Source organism: Bactrocera dorsalis, chromosome 4, assembly GCF_023373825.1.
Source record: "Bactrocera dorsalis isolate Fly_Bdor chromosome 4, ASM2337382v1, whole genome shotgun sequence".
In the NCBI taxonomy this organism is placed as follows: Eukaryota; Metazoa; Arthropoda; class Insecta; order Diptera; family Tephritidae; genus Bactrocera; species Bactrocera dorsalis.
In genome coordinates this window covers 62,404,674-62,423,385 of record NC_064306.1, presented here as the reverse complement: position 1 = coordinate 62,423,385, position 18,712 = coordinate 62,404,674, and the positions used below count along the sequence as shown (strand labels likewise).

Below are 18,712 nucleotides of genomic sequence, written 5' to 3'. Positions count from 1 at the left end.
TAACTAATTGGAAAAAAATCAAAAATAAATGGTAAGAGTTTTAATAACTAGTCGCTGAAGAGATTTGTTTTACACGCTACAAAATGTTTATACTAAAGTTATTAATTTTTATGCTTAGTTTGCCAATAAATTTTCGAAAATCCTTTTTCGATAACAATATAACAAATTTTCACATTTTCATAAAAAACACACAATATTAAAATGTTGCTTTGCAAAAATTTTTATTTCGAGGCAGTAAATAAAGCAACAGCTGTTATACTGTTAGACAGAATTCTGCCGCTACCACAACAGCCGCTGTACTGTTAGACTTTGCATAATATAAACAATAATAATAAAAACTTATTAAATGAATTTTAAACTTTTTAAATAAACTTTCAATCGAAAATCACCAAGAAATGCAACTTTTAAGTAAATGCCCATGTGAATCATTATCGTCGAAATTTAAGTTTTAACGATCGTTTTTAAGGGATCTTTGTCTTTTTCTGAAATAGTCACTTCGCAATCACCCTTTAGCATATCGTACAGTTTCGTCTCGAATTTACGTAGAAAGCCGCGTTCGGAGTTGCTATGATTGCACAAGATCACGGAAACATTTTGATGACTTGCATCCAGTAAGTCGTGATGAGACATTTCGCCTGTAATATAAAGATCCGCCTCGAAGCCTTTAAGTACAGATGCACCAGAGCCAGCACAAACCGCCACGACAGTAATTGGTGTCTCTAGATTATGATTTACACCCAATGACAAATGTACATCGAGACCAATGTGTCGCTGAACGCTAGCCACGGCCTGGCTCAAAGTCACCGATGTGGTGAAAGTACGTCCGGCGCCGCCAAACTCACCACCCAAGGCATTAGGCTGAAAACATAAAAATAATTAATAATTTAAGTCATTCTATAATTTCAAGATTTGTTTATTTGAGCTGTCAGAAACCTTACACCAACAATAACACAAAAATATTCCACAGAGTGTTTACATAATTCATTTTATTTATTTAGGTAAAATAGACTTTATGGAAAATACATATGAATACAATTAATAACCGCCACGTCCCGGTGGTGGAGCGCGCATCATGCCGGGTGGAGGTCCACGTAGTGGTGGGCCACCACGCCCCATACCACCAGGCATTGGTGGCATCACGCCGGGCACCATACCGGGTAAGGGTGCACCAATCATGGGATTTCGTGGTACGCCTCTACCCATTGGCGTCATATGTTGTTGAGCTGGACCGCCTACACCGCGCACAGGTCCTTGTAAACCAGCCGGTGCCGAAGCAATATTAACCGGCACACCACGGCCAGCAGCACGTCCTAACCCAGGGCCAGCAACTGCACCGGGCATCGGCACACGCGGTAGTCCCTCCTCTGGTGGCGGTGGTCCTTCGACGGTCAATGAGACTATATTATCACCACGTAACAGCACGAAACCTAAAACACGCTTCTCTTCACGTTCCGGCACTTTTGAGTTCTTCGAACGGATTTTACGAAATTCTTCACAATCTCCAAGTATTAAATTCATGTGTTTGTCGAATGCTTTAAATGTGCCAATGAAAGTGCGCGAGTCTTGCAGCATGATCCGCACCCTATAGTTAAGGTGCTGGATCATTTTATTGTTCTTTCCAATCGTCTGCAAATTGATAACATTGTAATTGCATGTATTTACAATTGATTTATATATAACTCACCATGGCTGCTTAATTATTTTAGAAATAGCACCGAAAAATAAACGATTATCTGCCGAATTTTTGGCGTTTTGTGAAAGATCTGTCATACACACCGCTTTAATGAAAATTTTCAGTGTTGCCAGTCGCAAGAAAAACTTATTTGCACAAAACAATTCAAGCAGAGTTGCAATTGCAATGGTGTTGCCGTATATATTGATATTTGGGCATTTTTACTAATTTACAAGCATCTTTATACATATTAGTAGGCTAATGACTAACTTTTTTATAAAATTTTTGTTTATTATATTTTATTTTTGTTTTCTTATTAGTACCAAATTTAAATTTTGTTCTTGGGGTAGCTTTTGAACTAAACAAATTTAGGCGTATACCTATAATGTAAATGCCAAGTACGAGTGAGTCCGATAAGTACTTAGTCTCACCGTCTGTTGGCGCCATTATTGCAAGAAAAATAACCGATAATCCCTTCTCTTGACTCTGTTTAAGCGCAATCATATTGAGTTTCGACCTCAATTTGTGGCCATCGCCAATCTAAGAATCCAGTGGAACAAGATCAAGAAGTAATTGATACAGTGGATTCATTAGAAGACGAATGAAGAAGGCGAAGACTGTCCCAACGATGGGAAAGGTGTTGCGATTTATGAAGTCTACATTGACTATTCGAAACAAATGCGCTTCTACTATGACAAAGTGCCGTCTCGTACCTCCAAATTGATCGAAATAGGCCACGAACTGTTACTTCATTCACTGTATTCTCCAGATATGGTCCCGTACGCTAGCGTAACCGATGGTCCCTTCACACTCTTCTACTATCACAATGTGCCGTCTCATACGTCCAAATTGACCAAAATTGGCTACGATCTGTTACTTCATTCATCTTATTCTCCATATGTGGTCCCGTGCGACTTTCTTTTGTTTCCGAACTGCAAAAGTCACTAGCAGCCAGAAGCTTCAGTCGAGTTCAGGGAGAAGGTTATTTCTGCCTCGGAGGACCACTTACAGATCACTATAAAATGTATTTATCCGAAGGATTAATGAAGTTGGACCACTGTTGGGGCAAGAGTGTTGTTTGTTGAGAATAAATCGGCATCTTCCAAAATTTTCATTGTTCTTTTGTAAGCTAAGTACTTATTGCACCAACTTGTGATTAGATTTTTGGTAAAATTCAGCTTTAAATAAAATTCCAAGCAGACCTGACTGTTGTAGCAGCATAATATATTGCTCGAATAATTTTTAAGAATCTTGCCGAATATCCAACCCTTATTCGGTTAAAAAACCAGGTCCGTTTCGATTACATGCAAGCTACTGTCGCTGGAAGGGATTTTAAGTACATATGATCCCTTCCTTGCCAGGAAGAGGCCACCCAAAAGTTGTAGTTAGAGGTTCGCACTACAACTCCGCATGGTTTAAGTTCAATACTAGTTCCGCTTAACATAAAAAACTGTTTCCAATTACGATTATGTCAATTGTCAAAAATCTACTGTCTGTCGAGACATGTTTTTCTTTGGAAGTGTATATACTATAGGTTGTGGTGCAGTGAGGCGGATATTTTCAAGAATAAACAATAAATATTTCCGGTTGTTTGTTCGCAAAATCGAAAGAGATATTTATGATTCAGGCTTCTCTGCTTACTATGCTCAATTTTTTGTAAACAAACTTTGAAAAACAAGCCGGTATAGCCGGCGACATGAGTAACCCTCGTACTCAAGTACTAAAATAACTCACGATGAACCATCGGTAGCAATCCGTATGTGCGTCCATACGTAGAATTGATAAAATAGTGCAATAAATTATTTAAAAATTAATCTCGGCCATTGACATACAGACACCTGTATGCACGAATGTATATAATTTTGGATGCATGTAACATACTGTATAGGCAAAAATAACGTGACATGTCTACACCTGCTACTGGAATTTACTATCTTCTAACTAGACGCGATACTTAAAGAAACGTGGTTATCTTTGGAGCCAGACATGGGCGTCCGACCGTTAAAGTTTAAATGTTAGGGGAAATGTGATCCTTTGATTTTTGAAGACATGAAGAAAAAATAAAAATTTTAGGGAGTTCTAGACTTCCAAATACACCGGTAAAATAAAGCTTTACAGAATGTTCAAATCGTCCTAGCAGTAATGGACTTTCAAGAGCACCTTTTTCAGGTTAGAAACGGCATTTCATGCTTCAGGAATACCATTATTTTCTGGACAAAATTTAGTCTTAATAAATTTGTTCGATCTCTCATGTGATCCTATATGATTTCGATCTAACTGTAGTAGAGAGAGTTGAAAATTTTTTCGTGGGAACTCAATAAACAAGTCGATGACTCATTTTAAGACGACACACGACTCTCCGACGTCACAACAACTATTCCAAGTATTCGGCAATGATAAAGAAAAGCCTTAATCCCACGCTAATAAATAGAAAAACGCGATGGAATAACACTTCTTCAACAAATCGCTGCATATCAGTCAAAGCCTAATCTATCGCCGTAGCCGATTAGAGTGGGGAACATTTAGCCATCAAGGCCCCTCTTGCTGATATTTATTGACAAGCCACGCATGTCGTATATAAGTCAGTTTATGAACATACTATACAATTATACAAAAAAGTTCAATGGTTCTAAAGGTTTTGACGCTCGATAAGGTATACAAGAGGTCTGCGATTATTGTGAGAGCTCATTTCGAAGTGAAAACAACATGAAACAAGTCGCTACTTTTAACCGCGCACGACTGATATTTATGGTCGTTATTTGTTTGACTTACCGCGAGGTTCAAGGACAATATGGACAAGTCGCAGGCGCGTGGAATATCACCTACCAGGATGGTGGCAATGAGCAACAGCTCACCATTTCGAATGACATACAGTACGTGGATTTAGTAATACACAATGTGGATCTAACTTCTGGAGCAGACTTTTATTTCGAAGTGCACGCTAGCGACCCGAAATTGGCGTCAATCGAAAAACGCATTGAACGAAGTGAGTTAACGGGTACGCCAGCTTCATGGCAAGGCCCAGTGCCCGTACAAACGCGGCACTTCGGTTTTACAAGTATTTATGTGACACTAAACACAAGTGACGGCGCCAACGCGGAACGTTCGCCCGACGACCTAACGCTTATAATAGCACGCAGAGACCGTTTGGATGAGAAAATTTTCGCTTATACCGCTTCGGCGCTCTTGTTGTTGATGTTTCTGAATTTGGGCGGTGTGCTGGATTTGGAACGTTTGAAGGCGATTATGTTGCGTCCGATTGCTGTGACCATCGGCTTTTGTACCAGTTATATTTTAATGCCAGTACTGGCTATTGCGATCGGTTACTGTTTCCTGGCCAAACATCAAGAGCTGCATTTGGCGCTTTTCTTCACAGCACTGTCGCCCAGCGGCGGTTTGGCGAATATTTGTGCGATTTTTCTCAAAGGTAATGTGAATCTCTCGATTGCCACGACAACGATCAACAGTCTTATGTCGCTGGCGATATTTCCGCTGTGGATACTTATACTCGTGCGAACAATCTTTACAAACACCGAACTGGATGTGCCGTTTCTGGATCTCGCCGGCAGCGCTTTAGCATTGGTCTGCGCCATCGCTTTGGGTATGCTGGCGCGCATTTTCTTACCAAAGACGACAGCGTATATTTTCCGATTCCTCAAACCGTTCTGCGCGTGCGTCAGTTTGGGTCTGATTGCCATGACGGTGGGCATAAATGCGTTTGCGTTCAAAGAACTAACCGGAATGGTGAGCATACAATTAGGGAGTTAATTAAATTATTTGGTGTCTAATAATTTGACTTATTTTTGTAGATTTATTTAGCGGCTCTCTTCTTGCCCATATGTGGTTATTTTCTCTCTTATGGCATTGCAAAGCTGTTGCGCTGTTCCGCAGCAGACGCGCTGACGATCTCCGTCGAGACGAGTGTCCTAAATATGACCGTGCCCATTATGTTGCTGCAGCATTGCTTCGACGAAGTGAGAGCCGACATGACGCTTATCGTGCCAATTACGGCTGCTCTCAATTCTTTGGCAATGATGATTGTCATTTATACCGTACGTCGAATATTCGGCTGGAATAAGAATCTTGATGGTGATGCTTTTGCGTCGAAGGTGGAGCTCATAAGTTTCGACGAACACATTAAGGAGGAAATCATTGTTTCGCATATATCATATCAAAATGAGAAAACCGCATTATAACAGTAGAAAAGTTAGATCATATATTTTTTAGATTCTTATCATATCAAATCATTTTACGCATCGAAATTTTTATTTATACAAACGAAGCTTGCGATAATTTGCGAGTTCTAAATTTACGATTGGATTTCCGTTCGGTATAAAACAGTCGACTCACCCTAATGAACGGCAATTCAACGCAACCAATGTCGAGATTTTTATCAAACTTGTCTGAGTTGAAACGACGTAAAAGAGGCCCAGACAGTTTGAGGCAATATTTATAAGATTAAATTAACATAGATACAAGTTATTTAATTATAGCTTTTAATTGGCATAGCATTTAAGTATCGATAATCGATTTTTATACGCAAAAACAATTTCAATTTATATAAAGTATTTACTCTTCGTAGTGAAAACGATTGAAATAAAACAAAAATAATAAAAAATTAAACATATTTTATAAACATTTTATGAGAAATTAAGTGCCATACATATATTGTAATTTGGACAATATCGACTATAAGGTTATTAAAAATTATTTCCCCATAGCTATTTCAACAAAAACTACCAACAGATTAAATTTGCCCCGGACTGACAGAAAAAACAATATTTTCCCATATTTTGTTACAAATATTTATTATGGCATTCAATATTTTCTCCTGAGCTAACCAATATTTAATCCAATTTCCCATACACTTGCTACTTAGAAGCCCCGGCTGGGTTGGCCTTCAGTGTTTTCAAGGAATTTTGTTTATTTTCGGCTTCGGCTCAATTTTGAAGCACCATTCGCTGGATTGTTATACAGTTTCGACGTCATATGCAAAAACCTACGTTTCGTCACCAGTAATGATGCGTTTGATGAATGCAGAGTCCTCAGTTGTCAATCAACTTTTTTGCGACCTCTACTTGAAGTTGTTTTTAGGTATACAGTTTTTTTTTTTGGTACGAGTCCAACATTAACACTGTGTTAGGTCGATACATAAGAAATATTCAGATCCTCTGCTATCCATCACGCATCAGTCACGTCATGTTATTTTTGTTAAGTATTGTTAGGCATATCATCATTGAAAGACTCACGCCTGAACAACGTTTACAAATCGTTCAACTTTATTACGAAAATTCACGTTCTGTAAAGAATAATCGCGATACTGAGCGTACTATTCACGACCCGATCACCTAGCCATCCTTGAGACCTAGCATTCATTATTGGATTATATTCGACCGAATAGACCACGTCCAGCAGCAAAATATAGCAGCTGAAGCTGAGAGTGTACACCAAGCCCGTAGAGGGCCGATTCGGCACCGTTCGCAGCAACTCGGACTGACGTATGGAACGACTTGACGCTTTTTAAGTCGATATCTTAAATTGAAATTGTACAAAATACAGCTTGGGCAAGAATTAAAGCCGCTCCAACTTGCCAAGTGATATCGCTTCGATCTATAGACTCTTGAAAAGTTCCAAGAAAATCCGACGTTTCGAGCCAAATTTTGGTTCAGAGATGAGGTCCATTTCTGGCTCAATGGGTATGTAACAACGAAATTGCTGCATTTGGGACGAATAGTAACCTAAAGAGATTCAAGAGCTGACATGTCATCCAGAAAAAACAACGGTTTGGTGTACTAGTTTGTAGGCCGGTGGAATCATTGGTCCACATTGCTTCAAAAATGATGCCGGTGAGTGCGTAACCGTCAATGGCGATCCTTATCGCTCCATGACAACCGAATATTTGATGTTCGAATATGAAGCTATTGATCTCGGCGACATTTGATTTCAACAAGACGTCGCCACTTCAAACACATTGCATCAATCAATGGATATATTGAGAGAATACTTCGGTGAGTAGATAAAATCACGTTTTGGGCCGTTTGATTGGCCACCAAGATCGTGTGATATCACATCGTTAGACTTTTTCCTGTGAGAATTGTAAAGTCTTAGTGTATGCGGACAATCCCGCTTCGACTCAGGCCTTGGAACGAAACATCACACGTGTCATTCGCCAGTTACCAGTCGAAATGCTCGAACGGGTCATCGAAAATTGGACTCAACGGATGAATCGTCTGAGAGATAGTCTTCAAAACATAAATGCAAAAGAATGTTCTTTCGAGTTATAATAAACATTCCTCTTTAAATTTCAAGTTTCTATGTTTGTTCTAAAAAAAGTAGAGAACCTCGAAATGGATCACCCTTATATACCAACTATCAAATTGTTAGTTTGAACTGTGAGACTATATCTAGCCAAGGACAGTAGCTCTATAGGTGAAAATTTTTAGCACAAATACACCAGGGTACTAGTTTTTAGTGATTAGTCTGCTGTAATGGTTGTTGTTATACTTGTATGTTGTAAAGAATTTACTACATTAGAGCTAAGTGTTATCCCTCGTACAAATTACATAAAGCCAACATGTTGTAGTAATAATAATAAAGTAATTGAGATCTAAAACGTGTGTTTTCACTAGAAATGTTAAAAAGAGGTGTGATCATGTTCACACTGCCAGTATAAATGCTAACGTAGAAAATATTTGTTACAAATTTACATTAGTGACAATGAAAACAATACAGTAGTTCCCGCTTAATTGAGCTTACTGATTCTTAGTTCTTAATAGCTGTATTCGCGAATTATCAAAGCTTGAAGACTGGCGAATCGAACGGGCGAATTTTATACCATTTCATAGTCATCGAGAGAAGCAAAATAGAGAGAGTGAGAGAGAGAAAAACATCTTCTCTGTACAACTAAGATATATAGTTCATATTCTCCTTGCATTTATTTCAACAGAATCACTTTCAATCTTTATTCTTTTGACAACAGACTAGAGCTCAAAGTTATTGAATATACTTGGGAGAGACAACTCTATTGTTGCTATAAATCTTGAGAAGTGGCGAATCGAACTGTTCTATAAATTACTGTATATTTTTATAGCAATTTTAATTTATTAACTCACGCTAATCACTTTAAAAAGGTAAACAAAAAATTTTTGAATTAAAAAATGAACATTTTAGAACTGTGAACGATATTTTAGTTTTTTTGTTTAATTACGAAATTTACATAAACTTGAAAGTATTTATATGCGAAATATTTATCTAACTGTTAATAGGTTGCACAACTTTACGCTAGTTAACTGGTGTATTCTGTACATTAGTTCCCTGAATTGAGAGCATATATGCAAATGAGAAAAACTAAAGGAAATGCATTTAAAATAATTATAAAAATTTTCTACGAAACAAATTAACATGCATAATAGTAATTACTATTTGTTTACATTTCTAAAATGAGCTTCAAAATACAAGGGTTGCCTGCCATATTATTGTTCATGGCAATTGTAGCGTTATTAGGTGAGAAGTTTAATAGAGGTGAATTTCTGGATATGCCACTGCTATTATTTCGAACACAGTTGTATGTATCATCAGATCAAATTTGACCCGGACTGGTCTATTTAAAGTGCGTGAGAAAACGAAATCAAAGACAAATTATTTTGTCTTTGTCGTAGAGTTGTTAATTTACAACGCGAAAAGTTGGCCTGGTAATTTTTATCTCGATAAAAAAATGGGAAGAGTTTGCATCAAATTGTGTCTATTGCTAATGAAATAACGACAACAGATTCGTTAAACATGTTGAATAAGTGTTTTGAAGATTTTGAGTGGCACAAAGCATTCCGTCGAGGTCAAGAATTCAGTCAAACTTGCCTCATACGAGTCGTTCATCCGCCTTTTTTAATTATGACATTGAAAAAGTTAACAAAACAGGGCTTTAAAATCGTTGTATTGGATTGAGAGAGTTATCAGAGGATCAGAACATCTGTTATTGAGCGACTCATCAATTTTGGTTTATGTAAATGGTGGACTCGTACTAACCTACAGAGCTGAATCTTTTGCAAAAACGATATCGAAAATACATAGGTCGCGATGGGTCTATAAATATTACGCAGAAACTGCCCAAGAATCTAAACTGCTGAAGGCGTTGAAGGTCATGCCAGCCGTTCCCACGACAGTCGGGTGTAAGTAACCGGAACGGACCCGGATTTTTATCCGGCCAAGGACTGTCAACTCGGTATCTTGCTTCGAAATTACTTCAGGAATGATTTTTGGCTCAAGAGTTTGTTTTGAAGCAGATAATAAAGAGTGATATACATATTAAAATCAATAAAAATATATATGTATATACATATATAAAAATATCTTTTCTTTCTTGTAAGTCCGAGTCAAATTTTATCATATTGTATGCTACTTTAAATGCACTCAGCAGTATTTTGAAGCGACTTTAAAATAATTTTCGATAAATTTTAAACGGAATTAATCCATTTTTGCTGGATTCATTAATCGGTTTATATCGATGTGCCTTTTACATACCTGACCTGAAGCATATTTTGAAAACAATGAAACTTTCAATGAAGAGTATTAATTTTTCCATAGTTAGGTCAGAAATGTAAATTGTAACCCTCGCACATAGCATTTAACTGCACATTAATGAGGAATACGAAAAAGTTCGATACTTATTGCTTAGAAATTACTTCAAAAACTGCTTTAGAAAGCAAATGGTAAAAGAAAATATTAATCAACTGAAAAAAGAAAAAAAATAGAAGAGAAAACGTTAACTTTAAAGAAGCTCTAATACTCTTCACAAGTACCGAAGGTTATTAACAAGAACTTCATTTTTACCATTCAGTTTGGCATGTATCAGCATGGCAAGAATTTATTCAAGGTTTGCATTATTGCCATAGACAACAACCCGCCCCGAATTGTGTAAAGACGGATTTGGCTAAATTGACTTAGCTCGTCGTGCTGCTCATTTATATAAGTATTTTATAGTGTAACCCACGTTTCCTGCTGGCAAACTCTATCTACCCGGTTTAGGGTATGATTATGGAAACACAGTTATTGCCTGAGCTTAAACCTTGTCAACATTTTTTAAACTCATAAAATATCTTTCGTGCGTCCCTCCTCTAATACATTTTTTAGTTGTGTAACGTAAAATGCATCTCTGAACGAGATGAATTTTAATTTATTGAGCTGCTCCCGCACCCCTTAAAAGCTTGTGCTCTATAAAAACAAACATGTGTCTATTTGCACTTCAACTTAACGGTGTAAAAATATATAACAAGCTTGGCAAAAAAAAGGCGAGCTTTTCTTTTATTATCAGCTGGTGCTTAAACTTGATTAATTTATAAAATAGCTAGTTTGGCTTATCTACGAGGTGCACATGGGACATAAGTATGCAATAAATGTGCCTCTTAGGAAAGTTAGAGCTCAGTAATAAAATAACTAAAAGAGAGGGGGTGGCCAATATTATATTGACTGGCTCATAATCTTATAACGTGATCTCTTATAAATTGTATCAGGCCGTTGGAAATGTTGGAAACGTGTTAGTTTAGGTAAGTCTGGTAGACCCATAAGCCACGCTTAGATCAATTTGATCCTTTGAGATACCAGATGGAGTTCGCTTGCTAAGTCCAAGACGAGTTGTCATCGTTTAGGATGCCTGCGCTTGACGCGAATTTTAACAGACTTTGCGACCTCGCTATTGATACCTCGTCCCGTGTATTGTACTGTGGGGACCCCAGATGGAGTCGTTTTATAGAAAACTTTACTTTTTGTAAAACTTTGAATTGCTTAATTGTTTCGAAATAGGCTTCAGTCTCGGTGATAACCTAACATTGTTACTAAATTTTCTTCAAGCTTCTTCTCTTGAGTTTTGAGGATAGGGAAACCCGCTGGGCAACTGATTCGGACAATGTTGAAACAGATCAAAGCGTAATTCATGCAATTTTGTATCGCTTCTTATACGTCTATCAGGTCAATAGTGAGCCAGAGGCGCATTCACCTTAAGTAGAGCTTTCGCATACCTCAATATTTCTAAACAAGATGGTCAACATGGTCCTTTAATATTTTTAGAGAATTATCTAAGCATATTTTTCGCAATTTTCAGATGTTTTCCTCGGATATAGCAACTTTTGGATACCCAGTCTATGGTCTTTAGTGCTCATATGGTCTGTACGGCATTTAAGAAACCTGTTATTTATGGTTTGTTTTTGCTGGCTGGGGCAGAGTTCAACCTTCAACTAATACGCGGCGACTTACTAAATATGTTAGCAATAAGTAACGGGAAACCTCTAGTCAAAATTAGAATAATTAGAAGAGCTAAACTGCTTGGGTCATTGACTAAATATGTGTATAAGGCATATATTCCATAGAATTCTAAGTGCGTACCAACTGGGCTAACTTTTACCCAGGCATATTATAAACAAAAATGTGATAAATTTTAATATTTATTTCTATTAAGCTTTCTTTACAAACACACACACATACATACATACAAGCACATGTGAGAAAATTAAGTTGAGCTTTACTTTATTGCAGATTTTATTAAAATAGAAAACATACAGGTTCGATATACAGTTGCAAAAATGCACTGAGCGCGGCGGTGTCTGGTTCTGCGCTCACGAGATACAGATCTAGTTATATTCAAATTAAGTAAATTAAACGCATTTATAGTGGCAACAGAGGAATCGAAGTTGTTTTCGTGCGTAAAAAAATAATTGTTTTCATTAATTTTTTTTTTTTGGAGTGTGAAAATAAAAATTAATAAGTGAAAAGTATTGGATAACAAGTAAAATTTCAGAAAAAATTTAAACAAAATAAGCCGAAATTTTAATACAGCGCTGTCCAATAAAAAAGAGACATGTTAAAGTGAAGTTAAAAATAAAGTAATTAAAATATGTTTTCCTACTAAACTTAGAAATAATTGTGGAAAATTAAGGATGCTTAAACTGAAGTAGATATTGATACATATTCCCTTTGATCAAATTTGACCCGGATAATATCAATCCAAATTTTTTTTTTCGCTAAATTTAATGTAGAAGTATGAAGTTTGGTCTGAATTGACACATGAGAGCTGTTTGTTTACGACGCGAAAAGTATTGATACATATTCTCTTTGATCAAATTTGACCCGGATAATATCAAACGACACTTTTTTCACCGCAATTTTAATATTGTTATGAAGTTAGATCTCCATATGCCAAATAGAGTGTGGCTGACAGCTGTTTGTTTACGACGCGAATTGACTGGCGATTTTTATTATGAAAAATAAAATTGTATTTCGACTTTGCCGGAAATTTTGTGTTTTCAATGGATTTACGGCCACGGAATCGTTGAAAATGTCCCCCAAGCGCTTTGGAGAGTTTAGTTTATGACGAATACAAATACAGGCACAAAGCTACGAGACAAGGTCGTTGGAAAGCTCTCATTAACTCATGGACTCAGGTGCATATTTTGAAAGCTATAGTAAAAATTTGTCTTAAAAGACGTGAAAATGTATTTTTTTCCGGTCCGGGTCAAATTTGATCATATAATACATTAAGTTTCAAATTAATTATAACGTTGGAAAAATGTTTTTTTTTAACTAAAGAAGACTTTGTATTTTTGATGGAATCACGACTACTGAAGCGTTGAAAATGTCGCAGAAGCTCTTTGGAAAGTTTACTTTATGACGAAAACAAGTATTTGAGTGGGACAAAGGCACTTCTAACAAGATCGGACATTTTGAAGTTTATAGTAAAGCTTTGTCCTAAAAGATGTGAAAATAAAGTTTCTTGCCAGTCCGGGTCAAATTAGATCAGATGATAGAAAAGTGATTTTTTTTACAACTAAAGAAAAAAGGGTTAAGATTTGTCCTAAAAAATGTGAAAATAAAGTTTCTTGTCAGTCTGGGTCAAATTTGATCAGATGATAGAAAAGTGATTTTTTTTCAACTAAAGAAAAAAGGGTTAAAATTTTCGCCGTATAGGAGTATTTGACTAAACTTTCAGATTTTTGAAGATAGTGCAATCATGTTTTGATAAGTTTCTGCTGCTCTCTCAACGTTATTGAACTTATTTTTGCAACTAATAAGCAATAGTGATTTTAATATTGTTTAAGCATGTTGTTTAGTGATAAGACTAAGTAGACGAGATTATTTGATAAGCACTATCAATTAATTCACGGTAATTGAGAGTGACAATGAAACCGTTAATATTAATAAAGGCTAAGAGCAAAGAGAACTAAAACGTTTTTAAGTTTGAGAGTCGGAGAGGAAAACGAATTTTTTCCTTATAAAAAAAGATTTTTTAGTTATAAAGATTTTTTAGTTATAAAAAAATAAATGTATGTATATTATTTAAAATTAAACATTTGATATCAAAACTGGCGCTAAAATTTATAACACCTTATTTTCAGATCAAATTTGCCAGATCATGCTGATAAAAAACTGAACTCTGATATCCAGGAAGAATTCAAAACAAAGTGCTATAAATATTTGAATACAACCAAAATACGCGTATAACGGTAAATGTATTTGTGAGTGTTTATAAACTAAGAGCCAGAGCTGGTAAATCGGCAAAGCTGTCGGTAAAAGTTATCGGAAAAAGTTAAACCACAATAATGATTAAATAATCCACACATACATACAAACACATATTTGCAAGAAGGTGGTTGTGGTCGGCGTGCCGACTACAAGAATCAACGGTACTATAATTTGAACTGATCAATTAACAGGTTATTCAATAAGCGATCTTGCGACGGTGAACACTTGCATCGCGCTTGCGGCGTTGGCGTACACGCGAAAAACCGAAATTATTTACGAAAAACAACAACAGCAACAACTAATAAAAGTGAAAATGCACTACTGGCCGGGTTACGTGGTGTTGGCCATAATCAGCGCGGCGCATGTTGTCAGCGGCGCGGTGAACACAGTTGATACAGATCACTTGCAGCCGCCACTTTGGGCTGTGCAATTTGAATACGAACAGTTAAATATGACAATGCGAAATGCGCAAAAAGTTTCGTTCGTTATCACGGCCGTTGAACCGGCTTTGGGAAGTGATTTCGAATTTCGTGTGTTGAATGATAACGGCGATGTCGCCTACATAGACGAAGTGACGACGGTGTCAAGCAATACGAATGGCGTTGCAAAGGTCAAAGGTAATTTCACTTTGCATGCGACGCTTTTGGGTTATACACAGGTTTATGTGGAGTTGCAACGCACTGGCTATGAAGCGGTACGCTCAGCGGAAAGTTTGAGAGTTATTGTGACACGTTCCTTGAATTTGGCCGATATCATTTTCAATATTTCGATTGCCTGCTTTGTGATGGTGATTTATGTGAACTTCGGCGCCGTTTTGGATTTGGAGGATCTGAAGCGCATAGTTATACGACCGGTTGGACCGGCGATCGGCTTGTTTTGTCAGTTTTTGGTGATGCCTGTACTCAGCTTTGTCATCGGCTACTTTCTCTTTCGCGAAATGATCGAATTACGCTTGGGCTTGTTCTTTTTGGGCGTGTCACCAGCGGGTGGCTCGTCGAATATATTCGCGGTGCTGTTGAATGGTAATCTCAGCTTGTCTATCACAATGACCGCTATTAGCAATTTAGCGGCATTCGGCATGATGCCGTTATGGATCTTTACATTGGGCGCTTTGATATTCCGCGATGGTAATTTTGCGATTCCCTATAAATCGATAGCCTCGGTCTCTTGCACGTTGGTGGTGCCCATCGCCATCGGCGTTATGCTGCAGAAGTATGCACCGGAGGTGACTAAAAAGATGTCCAAGCTGCTCAAACCCGTTTCATTGGTGCTCATATTGGCGATAACGATTTTCGGCTGTGTGCTCAATTCGTATATGTGGAAACTGTTCACAACGAAGGTAAGCGAGTTGCTGATTGCCTTTCAAATCACATATATAAAAATATATATTTCAAACTATATATGTATATTTTCCACAGATCCTCATCGGCAGCTGCATTCTGCCATGGTTGGGCTATGTTATTGGCTGGCTTATAGCTACAGTTTTGCGTCAGCCACCTAAGGACGCCATCACCATTGCCATTGAGACGGGCATACAGAATATTGGCATTGCGATTTTCATGTTGAACTTCACATTGCCACAGCCGCAGGCCGATATGACGAGTGCGGTGCCAATGGCCAATTCTATGGTGACGCCACTGCCTCTGCTACTAATCTATTTTCTGAAATTGTGCTTTTGTCGCAAGCGTGAGAAATCAGTGGATGCCGAAGCAAACGCAAAGGAAGCCAAAGAAAGTGAGCTGGTCACTTTTATGGAGAATGGGATGGAGAAAGTGAATTCAAAATATCCTCAGTGAATTGTGCGTGTCGTTTGTGATCAAATTAAATTTTAGTTTAATTCGTTGTTATTGCCATTGTAACTAAATTGTTGTAGTTTTTAAAGTTGTTGCATTTATTTTTAAAATGCAAGCTTGACAATTCAACAATTTTAGATTTTAAGTAAAAAATAATAATTTATAAGAAATGTAATATTTTGTAAATATTTATGTACTATGTATGTATAGTATATTGTTATGAGAAAGAAGGAAACGCCCGAGACCTTATAAAATATGATTTTACACGATCAGCATGCCGAGTTGGGTTGATGTAGCCATAACCGTCTGTTGGTCTGTGTCTAGTTTTTGAAATATCGTTCTGAAATTTTGTATGCGTTCTTTTCTACCCAAGAAGCATTCTATTTATCGGAACCGCTGATATCGGACGACTATAGTATATAGCTACCATACAGACGGAAACGATAGCTGCCATACAAACGAAACGATTAATGTCTACTTCTTTTAGACACGAGATATCTTCACGATTCGGCATGGAACTACTATAGCATATAGCTGCCATGCAAACTGAACGATCAAAGTCAAGTTTTTGTATGAAAACATTTTTATTTGTGAAGGGTATTTTTCTTGTTTAATATGAAAATGTAGTAAATATTTCTTTATATGTAAGTTTATTACTTTTCAAACCTCAGAACTTGTTTTCTACCGCTCAATCTACAAAGACGATTTTAAGGTACTAATTTCACTATACACATATAAAATTATTTTGTTATGGTTTTTGCATAAAAATTGTAAAGTGATATTTCTTTGCATTTATTTTGTTTATATTTATTAACCAGAAAGCTAGAGCGAAGAATGTGAAAAAATAATATTTGTCTTTGCAATGTGAGAAGAGAAATAAATATACGCTCATTTAAAATGAGTGGTTTTACTCCAAAAAGTGTGTTGTAGATACGAGAATAATCTTCATTGAAATTGAAAGCATATAGAATTCGGCTACACAAAAATAAATAAAAAACACATCAACGTACTGCGGCTAAATGAGTCACAATAATAAGAGTAACACATTTTAAGGCGATTCGCAATGGCACTAAACACTTCACAGTATTACACAAATATGTATTTAAAGGACACATATTTTTTAATAAATCTATAAAATAAACACTTTCCTCCCTGTTTGTAAAAATTTTCACAAAATGTTCTTACCTGTATTGGTTGCATATCAACACACGGCAGTGCAGAGGCAAGCCAATCGTTCACGCCGCCAGGAACTGCATCCCAAGCTGTGTGCGGCGAGTATAAAGCAATACCCTCAGCCAAACAAATGGAAACGATGCGTTCCTTCCAGTTTCTATAGAAGAAAAAGAAAATTGCTTTACAAGCAATATAACAAACATAACAATTTATATCCACTTACTTTTGTGTAATGCGTTTAAGTGGTGCAAATATTGGCGGATGATAAGACACAATTAGGTCAGTGCCTGTATCGACAGCTTCTTGCATGACATTCTCCGTCAAATCATTGGTTAACAGAATGTTGCGTATTTGTCTTAAAGATAAATAAATTATATACATATATTATACAAATATTATATGAACAAAGTATTATATGAAACACTGTACAATACCTTGCTTTATAAGGTTCGATCAGGAGTCCAACATTGTCCCATTTCTCGGCTAAATTGAGTGGCGCAAATTTATTCAACTCCGATACAACGTTTTGTAGTGTTCTTCCGCGAGTCATTTTGGATAAAGTGCGTTTAAAAACTAAAGACGCAGTGCTATTAAGTAAATTGGTAAGCATAAAAATAACTCAACGTATGTCGAATTGCACTCAAAATTGTTAAAAAAATATATACAAATATGTACACGATGATGATATCACTGCAAAATAAAAAACCGGGAGGACAAACAAAATCAGCTGTTGTGCGTTAGTGATGGTATTAACGCAATGTGCAACAATTGGCGATAGATTAATTGTAAGAATGAAGAAGTATTAAGAAAATAATTGGAATAATTTGTAAGCGGTGGTTCGGTATATTTATATTATATTAATTATTATTAATATATTTTAAAATTAATTTATTGAAAGCAGCTCTTTCGGCGTTGCTTCTCATAAGAAATATTTCGTTGTATCTAAACCGATATTTTGTTATCGATAAGTATATATTGCTCAACAAGTGCAATACTCATGGAATATTGCACAATATTATTGACGATGGCCCAGCTGTTGTCGTTATTTATATTGCCAATAAGAAATGTCAACATTGGTACAGAAATGTTAATGAATGGATTAGCAGAGCATGTTTTCATTTATTTTCATTTGTCTCTGTTAATGAAATCTAATTAACATTCTAGAATGTTATTGACTGGATTAGCAGAGAATGTTTTCATTGATGTTTCTGTTAATTAAATTTAATTAACATTCTCTGCTCGAGTGTAGGATAATGAAAATTCAAAGAAATTGAATTGATGAAAAGAAACTAAATATTACAATTGCATGTGCATTTATGAGAATTGTAAATTTTATAATTAAAAATTAAATTTTCAATTTTAATTCCACCATTGTGAAAATTTAATTTTTAATTCAAAAACCCAAATATAAGTACATATTTCCGAATTTGGAAACAAAAATTGAAAACCTAATTTTTACATCAAAAAAGCTGGGATTAAATTTTATTAATAAGTCTTTTAACCAAAAAGTTAGAATTAAAAAGAAAGAAACGGTTTTGAGGTTATTTTCAAAAATCAACGTTCGGCC

At 36.3% G+C, this 18,712-nt stretch overlaps 4 protein-coding genes across 7 annotated transcripts; 2 read left to right on the top strand and 2 right to left on the bottom strand.

The window, feature by feature from the left end:
* Positions 1 to 196: 196 nt before the first annotated feature.
* On the bottom strand, positions 197 to 17,884 carry LOC105229788 (NIF3-like protein 1). The gene is made up of 4 exons (XM_011210239.3): positions 17,580 to 17,884; positions 17,369 to 17,500; positions 17,158 to 17,302; positions 197 to 858 (listed from the first exon to the last, which is right to left on the bottom strand). Exons 1-4 carry the CDS (start codon positions 17,753 to 17,755, stop codon positions 442 to 444), a joined length of 870 nt encoding a protein of 289 aa, XP_011208541.1. The 5' UTR covers positions 17,756 to 17,884; the 3' UTR covers positions 197 to 441.
* On the bottom strand, positions 965 to 1,838 carry LOC105229784 (small nuclear ribonucleoprotein-associated protein B). Its single transcript, XM_011210234.4, has 2 exons — positions 1,685 to 1,838; positions 965 to 1,626 (listed from the first exon to the last, which is right to left on the bottom strand). The coding sequence occupies exons 1-2, from the start codon at positions 1,685 to 1,687 to the stop codon at positions 1,036 to 1,038; spliced, it is 594 nt and encodes a 197-aa protein (XP_011208536.1). The 5' UTR covers positions 1,688 to 1,838; the 3' UTR covers positions 965 to 1,035.
* LOC105229785 (sodium/bile acid cotransporter 4) lies at positions 4,070 to 6,249 on the top strand. The gene is made up of 2 exons (XM_011210235.4): positions 4,070 to 5,416; positions 5,482 to 6,249. The coding sequence occupies exons 1-2, from the start codon at positions 4,379 to 4,381 to the stop codon at positions 5,866 to 5,868; spliced, it is 1,425 nt and encodes a 474-aa protein (XP_011208537.2). The 5' UTR covers positions 4,070 to 4,378; the 3' UTR covers positions 5,869 to 6,249.
* LOC105229786 (ileal sodium/bile acid cotransporter) lies at positions 12,222 to 16,181 on the top strand. Of its 4 annotated transcripts, none has more exons than XM_049454248.1 (3): positions 12,222 to 12,359; positions 14,053 to 15,518; positions 15,598 to 16,181. In XM_049454248.1, exons 2-3 carry the CDS (start codon positions 14,493 to 14,495, stop codon positions 15,973 to 15,975), a joined length of 1,404 nt encoding a protein of 467 aa, XP_049310205.1. In that variant the 5' UTR covers positions 12,222 to 12,359; positions 14,053 to 14,492; the 3' UTR covers positions 15,976 to 16,181. The 4 variants fall into 4 exon arrangements, with proteins under 4 accessions (XP_049310205.1, XP_049310206.1, XP_049310207.1 ...); XM_049454249.1 differs by having other exon boundaries at positions 12,239 to 12,531; positions 14,067 to 15,518; XM_049454250.1 differs by lacking the exon at positions 12,222 to 12,359 and adding an exon at positions 12,395 to 12,543.
* Positions 17,885 to 18,712: the final 828 nt, after the last annotated feature.